Source organism: Neomonachus schauinslandi, chromosome 6 (assembly GCF_002201575.2).
Source record: "Neomonachus schauinslandi chromosome 6, ASM220157v2, whole genome shotgun sequence".
Lineage (NCBI taxonomy): Eukaryota > Metazoa > Chordata > Mammalia > Carnivora > Phocidae > Neomonachus > Neomonachus schauinslandi.
In genome coordinates this window covers 116,926,405-116,936,109 of record NC_058408.1, presented here as the reverse complement: position 1 = coordinate 116,936,109, position 9,705 = coordinate 116,926,405, and the positions used below count along the sequence as shown (strand labels likewise).

Below are 9,705 nucleotides of genomic sequence, written 5' to 3'. Positions count from 1 at the left end.
ACCTGAGCTGAAGTCAGACCTTTAACTGGCTGAGCCACCTAGGTGCCCTTAATGAATTAATTTTTTAATTAACAGGGAAAGATGTCTAAGACTTAAGTGGGAAAAGAGCCAAATTGTGTAATGATGTAGGATCCATTTAATATAGTTTGTGCATTAGTTCAATCTTTTATTACACAAATACATCACTGGTAGTTTAAAATATAAGATAAAGCAAGATTATTGATGAATTTTATGGAACAGAAAGGAACTAAACATTCAACTTAAACTAGAAAAGGGCTAGTATTAATTAGAAGCACAGTTGGGAATATGTGTGTTATTAGTGAAAACTGGTTAAGCTTTGGATAGCAGTTTGACAATGTGAATGTAAATCTAAATGTATGCTCCCATTGACCCAGAAAAGCCACTCTCAAATAATTCGACTAGCTTACAGAGATTGTATTGCTCATCATAGCATTGTTTATAATAAAGCCCTGGAAAGAGGTGGGAAAAACACCTAGGATAGGAAAATGTTTAAGTAAGTTATAGAACTTTCATAGACTGGTATCCCAGTTGCTAATGGTACATAATAAGCCACCCAGATTTAGTTACCATTTTGTTATGCTCACAGATTTTGTATCAACAATTCAGAAAGAGCATAGCAGGAACAATTTTCTAACTATGATATTTGGGTCTCAGCTGGGAAAACTCAAGGCTGGAATGGACTTAACAGTTGCATGGTTGAATCATTTGATGCTGTCACAGTACAGTAGCCACAAGTGGCTAATGAGCAGTTAAAAAGAGGCTGGTCTGAATTGAGATGTGCTATAAGTGTAAAACATACATTGGATTTTGAAGACATAGTATGAAGAAACTAAAATATCTCAATAATTTTTAAATGTTATTACAGGTCAAAATGATATTTTGGATATATAGGTTAAATTAAATATATTAGAATTATTTAAAATGATTTTAATGTGTCTGCTAGAAAATTTAGTTACATATGAGACCCACATTTGGGGTTCACATTATATTTCTATTGGTCAATACTGATCTGAAAGCCTGCTTACAGGTTTGGTGGTTGATGCTATTGGCCGAGACCTCAGGTAGGGCCTTCTGTACAAAGGGCACTCTGGCAGGACAGCTGAGGCTGAAGTGAGTACAAGCTGGGGTATCTTGGGGTGTTCAGCATAGGGGACACCTTAGTGGGGTGGCTTGAGTCAAGGCAGGTATGGGCCAGGGGTTTCTGGGGTCTACTTGGAGGGGGTGCCCTGGCTGGGTGGCTGGAGCTGAGGTGGATCACCCGTTGGGGTTTCCCAGGGTGCTCTGTGAAGGGAGCGCCTTGGCAAGGTGATTTATTTTTGTAAGTGGAAGTTTGTACCTTTTGGCTCCCCATCACCCATTTAATCCCCCTTGTCATAGATTAATTTATTGTGGGTTTATTTCTGGGCTCTCTTTTCTGTTCCATTGATCTCTGTGTCTCTTATGTCAATACATACTGTTTTGATTACGATAGCTTTGTAATATAGTTTGAAATCAGAGAGCATATTGTCTCCAGCTTTGTTCTTTTAAGATTGCCTTGGCTATTTGGGGTCTTTTGTGGTTCCATACAAATTTTAGGATTGTCTATTTCTTTTATTTTTTAAAAAAAGATTTTATTTATTTGAGCGAGGGAGAGTGAGAGACAGCATGAACAGAGGGAATAGGGAGAAGCAGACTCTCTGCTGAGCAGGGAGTCTGATGTGGGGCTCTACCACAGGACCCTGGGATCACAACCTGAGCTGAAGGCAGACACTTAACCTACGGAGCCACCAAGGCACCCCAGGATTGTCTATTTCAGGGAAAAATGCCATTGGAGTTTCAACAAGGATTTCATTGAATATATAGATTGCTTTGAGTAGTGAGGACTTTTTTTTTTTTAAGATTTTATTTATTCATGAGAGAGAGGCAGAGGCAGAGGGAGAAGCAGGCTCAATATAGGACTCGATCCCAGGACCCTGGGATCACGACCTGAGCTGAAGGCAGATACTTAACTGACTGAGCCACTCAGGCGCCCTTAGTGTGGACATTTTTTTTTTTTTCATAATTGAAGTATTTTTATTTTATGTACAATGTGTTGGCATTAAAGTAGGTATCTTGGGTATCTGCAGTTAAGGTAGGTTATCCTGGATGACCAATTCAAGGAAGTTCACTTAATCCAACTTAATGAAGCCTATGTCCTTTGCGTACTGATGGAAACACTGGCGGCACATATTGAGGCTGTATTTCCGGATCAGACCGTGCCGGTTTGAGCAGACGCGGCAAGAACGAGAACCCTGGCCAAATTTCCTCGGATGGCTCCAGTACAGCTGCTGGTGACCCATCTTGCTCTCTCGGATGCAATGAGGTAAAAGGCTAGTGTGGACATTTTAACAATATTAATTCTTCCATCCATGAGCACAGAATATCTTTCCATTTATTTGTTTTATTTAATTTCTTTCATCAATGTCTTATAGTTTTTAGTGTACAGGTCTTCCACCTCCTTTGTTAAATTTATTTCTAGATATTTTATTCTTTTTGATGCAATTGTAAGTGGGATTGTTTTCTCAATTTCTCTTTCTGATAGTTTGTTATTGGTGTACAGAAATGTAACAGATTTTGTATATTTATTTTCTACCCTCAACTTGACTGAACTCATTTATTTTAACAGTTTTTTGGTGATGTCTTTGGGTTTTTTTTTTTTTTTTTGAAAGATTTTATTTATTTATTTGATAGAGACACAGCAAGAGAGGGAACACGAGCAGGGGGAGCGGGAGAGGGAGAAGCAGGCTTCCCGCTGAGCAGGGAGCCCGATGCGGGGCCGATCCCAGGACCCTGGGATCATGACCTGAGCCGAAGGCAGACGCTTAACGACTGAGCCACCCAGGCGCCCATTTTTGGGTTTTCTTTTCTTTTTTTCAGAGAGAAGCATGCATGTAGGGGGCAGGAGGGAGAGAATCTTAAGCAGGCTCCATGCCCAACACAGAGCCCAGTGCAGGGCTGGATCTCACAACCCTGAGATCATGACCTGAGGCAAAATCAAGAGTCGTGTGTTTAACCGACTGAGCCACCCAGGCACCCCTGGGTTTTCTATATATAAGATCATGTCATCTGCAAATAGTGACAGTTTTGCTTCTTCCTTTCTGATTTGAAATAAAATGCCTTTTATTTCTTTATCTTGCCTAATTGCTCTGGCTGGGATTTTCATTACTATGTTGAATAAAAGTGGGGATAGTGGGCATCCTTGTCTTGTTTCTGATCTTAGAGGAAAAGCTTTCAGCTTTTTACTCTGAGTATGATGTTAGCTGTGGACTTGTCATATATGGTCTTTATTATGTTGAGGTGTGTTTCCTCTTATCAACTTTGTTGAGTATTTTTACTATGAACAGATGTTGGATTTTGTCAAATGTTTTTCTGTATCGAGATGATCATAGGATTTTTTTTTTTAAAGATTTTATTTATTTATTTGACAGAGAGAGTCACAGCGAGAGAGGGAACACAAGCAGGGGGAGTGGCAGAGGGAGAAGCAGGCTCCCCGCCGAGCAGGGAGCCCAATGCGGGGCTCGATCCCAGGACCCTGGGATCATGACCTGAGCCGAAGGCAGCTGCTTAATGACTGAGCCACCCAGGCGCCCCTGATCATAGGATTTTTATCTTTCATTTGGTTAATGTGGTGTATCACATTGATTAATTTGTGGATGTTGAAGCACCCTTGCATCCCTGGAATAAATCCCTTCAGTCATGGTGTATGATCTTTTAATATATTGTTGAATTCAGTTTGTGAATATATTGTTTTTTTTTAAAGATTTTATTTATTTGAGAGAGAGAAAGAGAAAGATACTGAGAGAATGAGTGGGAGGAGGGGCAGAGGGAGAAACAGACTTCCTTCAGAGCAGGGATCCCAATGCAGGACTGGATCCCAGGACCCTGGGATCATGACCTGAGCTGAAGGTAGACACTTAACTGACTGAGCCACCCAGGTGCCCCTGATTTGTGAATATACTGTTGAGGATTTTTGTATCTTATGTTCAGCAGGGATATTGGCCTATAGTTTTCTTGTGGTATTTTTATCTGGTTTTGGTATCAGGGTAATGCTTCATAAAATGAGTTTGGAAATATTCCTTCCTTTTTACATTTTTGAAAAGTTTAAGGACTGGTTGTTATCCTTTATTTATTTATTTATTTATTTATTTATTTATTTATTTATTTATATTTATTTTAGAGAGAGAGAGTGAGACAGAGCATGAGAAGGGAGATGGTCAGAGGGTGAAGCAGACTCCCTATTGAGCGGGGAACCCAATGCAGGACTTGATCCCGGGACTCCAGGATCATGACCTGAGCAGTCGCTTAACCAACTGAGCCACCCAGGAGCTCTGGTTGTTAGCCTTTAAATGCTTGGTAAAATTCACCAGTGAACCATATGTTCCTGCATTTTTGTTTGTTGAGATGTTTTTGATTACTGATTCAATCTCTAGTAATCAGTTCAGATTTTGTATTTCTTCATGATTCCATCTTAGTGGTTGTATGTTTCTAGAATCCATTCTTCTAAGCTGTCTAATTTGTTGGCCTATAATTGTTCATAGTAGTCTCTGTGGTCCTTTGCATTTCTGTGGTATCAGTTGTAATGTCTTCTCTTTCATTTCTGATTTTGAATCCTCTTATCTTTTTTCTTGGTGAGTCTTGCTAAAGGTTTGTCAGTTTTGTTTATCTTTTTAAAGAACAAACTTTTAGTTTCATCGATCTTTTCTATTGTCTTTTTAGTCTCTATGTTATTTGTTTCTCCTCTGATCTTTGTTATGTCCTTTATTCTATTAACTTTGGGCTTTTTTTTTTAAAAAAAGATTTTATTTATTCGAGAAGGAGAGAGAGAGAGAGATAGATATCAAGAGTGCAAGAACAGGGGGAGGGAGAAGCAGACTGCCCCCTGAGCAGGGAGCCTGACATGGGGCTCAATCCCAGGACCCTGGAATCATGATGTGAGCTGAAGGCAGATGCTTAACTGACTGAGCCACCCAGGTGCCCCTAACTTTGGGCTTTGTTTGTTCTTTTTCTAGTTCTTCATGTGTAAAGTTAGATTGTTTATTTAAGATCTGTTTTTTCCTTGGTGTAGACATTTAATGCTATGAGCTTCCCCCTCATAGAACTGCTTTGGCTGCATCCCATAAGTTTTGGTATGCTGTATTTTCATTTATATTTGCCTTATGTATTTTTTTATTTTTCTTTTGATTTCTTCTTTGACCAATTGGTTGTTCAGTACCATGTTTTATTTCCACATATTTGTGAATTTTCTAATTTTCTTTTTGTAATTGATTTCTACTTTCATACCATTGTGGTTGGAAAAGATGTCTGATATGATTTCAGTCTTCTTAAATTTATTAAGGTTTGTTTTGTGTCCTAATATATGATCTATTCTAGAGAATGTTCCATGTGTGAGAGGAATGTGTTCTATTGCTTTTGGATGGAATGTTCTGTATATATCTGTTATAATCCTATGTATAAGTTATATATCTGTTAAGTCTATCTGGTCTAACATTTTTTTTTTTTAAGATTTTATTTATTCATTTGAGACACAGAGATACAGAGAGAGAGTATGAGCAGGGGGAGAGGGAGAAGTAGAAGGAGAAGCAGGCTCCCTGCTGAGCCAGGAGCCTGATGTGGGCCTCAATCCCAGGACCCTGAGATCATGACCTGAGCCGAAGGCAGATGCTTAACAACTGAGCCACCCAGGCGCCCCAGTAACCTAAGTTTGAATGTATTCTAAAGCTCTGCATTTTGCTCACTCCTCCCACATTTTGTTTTTGATGTCACATTTTATACCTTTTTATTTTGTGTATCCCTTAACTAATTATTGTAGTTATAGTATTCTTACTACTTTTGTCTGTTAGCCTTCATACTTGCTTTATAATCAATTAATCCACCACATTTACAACATTAGATTTTTCTAAATTTTACTATGTATTTATTTACCTTATTGATGAGATTTATACTTTCATGTTTTCCTGTTACTAATTAGTGTCTGTTTTTTTTTTTCAGCTTAAAGAAGTCCCTTTAACATTTCTTGTAAGGCTGGTCTAGTGATAATGAACTCCTTTTAGCTTTTGCTTGTCTGGAAAACTTTTTTTTTTGTTTGAAAAACTTTTTATCCCGCTTTCAATTATGAAGGACTTTTTTTTTTCCTTTTTCTGGGTAGGATAGTCTTGGTTGGCAGTTTTTTTTCTTTCAGTACTTTGAATATACCAAGCTACCTCCTTCTGGTATACAAAGTTTCTGTTGATACCTTTATGGGGGGGTTCCTTTAATGTAACAAGTTGTTTTTGTCTTGTTGTTTTTACGATTCTCTCCTTGTCTTTTACTTTTGACCCTTTAATTATAATGTGTCTTGGTGTGAGTCTTTTTGTGTTCATTTTATTTGGAACTCTGGGATCCCTGGTTCTGGATATATGTTTCCTTCCCTAGGTTAGGGAAGTTTCTAGACATTATTTCTTCCAGTAAATTGTCTGTCTCTTTTTGTTCTCCTTCTAGAACCCCTATAATGTGAACATTGGTCCACATGATGTTGTCCCATAAGTTCCTTAAGGTACCTTCACTGTTTCTCATTCTTTTCTCCTTTTGCTACTTTGATTGGGTGAGTTCTACTGCCTTGTTTTCAAGTTCACAGTCTTTCTTCTGCTTTGTCTAGTCTGCTGTTTAACCCCTCTACAATATTTTTCCATTCACTTGTATTCTTCATCTCTGTGACTTCTATTTTGTTCCTTTTTATATTTTCTGTACCTTTTTTTGAAGTTCTCACTGTGTTCATGAATTCTTCTCCCAAGTTCAGTGAGCATCTTTATGACCATTATTTTGAACTCTTTATTAGGTAAATCACTTATCTCTGTCTCATTAAGGACTTTTTTTCTGAGGTTTTATCTTGTTCTTTCATTTGGAACATATTCCTCTGTTTCTTCATTTTCATCTCTCTGTGTTGGTTTCTGTGCACTGGATAAAACAGCCACCTTTCCCAGTTCTGATGAAGTGGACTTGTGAACTAGATGAACCTTATCATTCAACCCTGCCCTAACTCTTGGTTTTCTCTAAAGCCTTCATGATTGTCCAAGTAGCCTATTTTATTTTAGTGACTCCTAGTAGCTGATGGTGTGGTAAGACCTGTCAGTGTCCCAAAGAGTAGGATATCAATGAGCACTTAGGTTCAGCTCAAGCAGTAGCTTCTAACTTATGCAAATATATATAGTCCTGTGGGGCCACAAGTGTAAGTCCCACTGGCCACCAAAGCTAGATGCTTTAGAAGTGTCCCCTGGGTGGCAGTCACTTATATTTAAGAGCCAGGCAAGTATACAAGTTTCCTTCTGGGAGATACTAGTGACCTGGAGTGAGGCAGAGAGAAAGTGTGAACATGGCATCCACTGGCACCCATCCCTTAGTGTATCTCAGTAGGAACCTAGTTGTGTGCCAAACCAGAAGCCTGCCCCTCAGGCTGATGTTCCAGGACAAGCAAATAGGTCTCTTTCCCAGAAAGACTGGGGGTGTGTTTCAGTCCCCTCTCTGCACAGTGCCTTAGGGTTGGTAGCCAGCCAAGAATTGTCTGTTTGTTACAGTCCCATGGGATACAGGAACACAAGCCCTGTTGGTCACCAGAGAAAGACAATCTAAGGGGTGTCCTCTGGATGGCACCCATAAAAACCAGCATACCAGAGACTGTGGGAAGCATGTTTCTGGGAAATACTGTGGAGCACAGCAGAGGGAGAATGAAGATAATGACTGCCCTCTGAGGTCTCCGGAGAGAATTATAGTGTGCCCTCACTTGGATGTTTAATTAGAATCCTGCCCTTCAGGCCACAGCTGTGGAGATAAGCTAATAGGCCTCTTTCATAGAAAGACTGAGTGCCTTGGTCTGTTGTCTCTTGTTGTGCTTTGAGGGTGGTAGCCAGTTAAGAACTTATTTCTCCATTGGTTACAGTCCTGTGCACCCCTGAGCATAAGCCCCATTGGCTAGCTACCAGAGCCAGGTGACTAGAGTTGTTCCCCTGGGCCACAGCTGCAAGAATTGGTGTGCCAGAGGAGGGTATAAGCTCTTTTCTGGGAGATACCAGTGAGCTGAAGTGAGGCAGAGGGAGAATGGATAGATGGTGCCAGCCATCTTCCATCCCTCGAGATGCAAGGCCCCTAGGTGTGTGTTAAATTAAGATGCCTGTGCCTCAGGCCATCACTTTAAGAAAATAAGCTTCTTTGACACGAAGTCTGAGTGCCTCTCAATTGGCTGCTCCTGTGCTGGTCCCTGGGGTGAGTCCAAGCATGAGAACTCCTTAAGAGCTGTTTTTCAGTTCACTCTAGCCTTGTGGGTCTCATGAATGAATCCTCTTGGTTTTCAAAGCTAGTTGTTTTGGAGACTCATGTCTCAAGTCTTAAAACTTTGGAGTAGCCAATGTGGGGCTCAAACTCTTTGCTCCTCAGAAAGAAGCTCCAGGTTGTTTCCCTCCTGATTGTGGGTTGGCTGGACCCGGGGTAGGATTTATGTCAATTGTCTCAGCCTCTCCTACCAGCTTCAGTATGAGTTTTTTCTTATTTGTGTTATCTGTAGGAGTCACTCAGCAAGTTTTTAGGTTTTTGTTTTTGTTTTTTTTAGAGGAAATTGTTCCATAGGTAGCTGTAGATTAGGTTGTATCTGTGTGAACCCAGGATCTTCCTACATTGTCCTCTTAAATTAGCTCTGTTTTGTTGTTACTTTAATAGAAGCAGCCAATAATCTTTAAAGAAATTTAATAATATATGTATAAAAAATAGGAAGAATAATTTTAAAGATCTTTTATATTTTCTGACCTATTTACTCTTTACTCATTTCTGCAGAACCAGGTTTCTAAGATACCTATATATAGATATGTATGTATGTATCTATCTAATCATGCAGAAACTTCACACCTTTAAAGAGCTCTTCAGACCTATTCATGGAAGTCATGTACCATCAGTTCTGTTTTTTGTGTCTGAAGCAGTCACAGCCTACCCAGATTCAAGTGGAGGCGAAACAGATCTCCGTCTTTTCATGAGATTAGTGTTAAAGAACTTGTGGGAAGTGTTTTTAAACTGCCTCATTGTTACTGAAGTATCTATCTAATAAATTTCTTACAGAGCAGGACTGCTGGAGACCAGCATTTACTTCACGTAACTTGTATTTGGGTTAACTAATCTATACCTTGCCTTCTGTTTTGTCAAAAGAAATGTTTACTTTTAAATCTTAAGCTTTCTGATGAATCATGAATCAATTTCCTGTTTTGGTTTAATCAGTAAGTAAATCTCGAGTTGTTCTCCCAGATTTTTCCTTTTCTTTTCACAGTATCTTATCCTTTTAGAAAATATATTATGTTCTATTATTGCTGTATAATAACAAATATTTAGTGATATAAAACCTTAACTTTTGATTTCTCTAATGACTTTGTGTGTTAGGAATTTGGAAGGCTGTTCTTACTTGGGGGTCTCTCATACAGTTTTGGACAGATGTCATATGGGGCTCCAGTCATCTGAAGGTTGCACTTGGCTGGATATCTACAATAACTCACTCACATGGCTGGTAGTTGATGCTGGCTGTCTGTTGCTCAGCTGAAGCTGTCAACTAGAGCACTTATATACAGCTTGTCCATCATAGTGGCCTCAAGATAGACTTTTTACATTGCAGCTGATTTTCTCCAGAATAAGTGTCTCAAGATTATCATGCAGAAA

General features: G+C 39.3%; 1 protein-coding gene across 1 annotated transcript; it reads right to left on the bottom strand.

The window, feature by feature from the left end:
- Positions 1-2,091: 2,091 nt before the first annotated feature.
- LOC110589685 (40S ribosomal protein S29-like) lies at positions 2,092-2,346 on the bottom strand. Its single transcript, XM_044916543.1, has one exon. The coding sequence runs from the start codon at positions 2,337-2,339 to the stop codon at positions 2,169-2,171; it is 171 nt and encodes a 56-aa protein (XP_044772478.1). The 5' UTR covers positions 2,340-2,346; the 3' UTR covers positions 2,092-2,168.
- Positions 2,347-9,705: the final 7,359 nt, after the last annotated feature.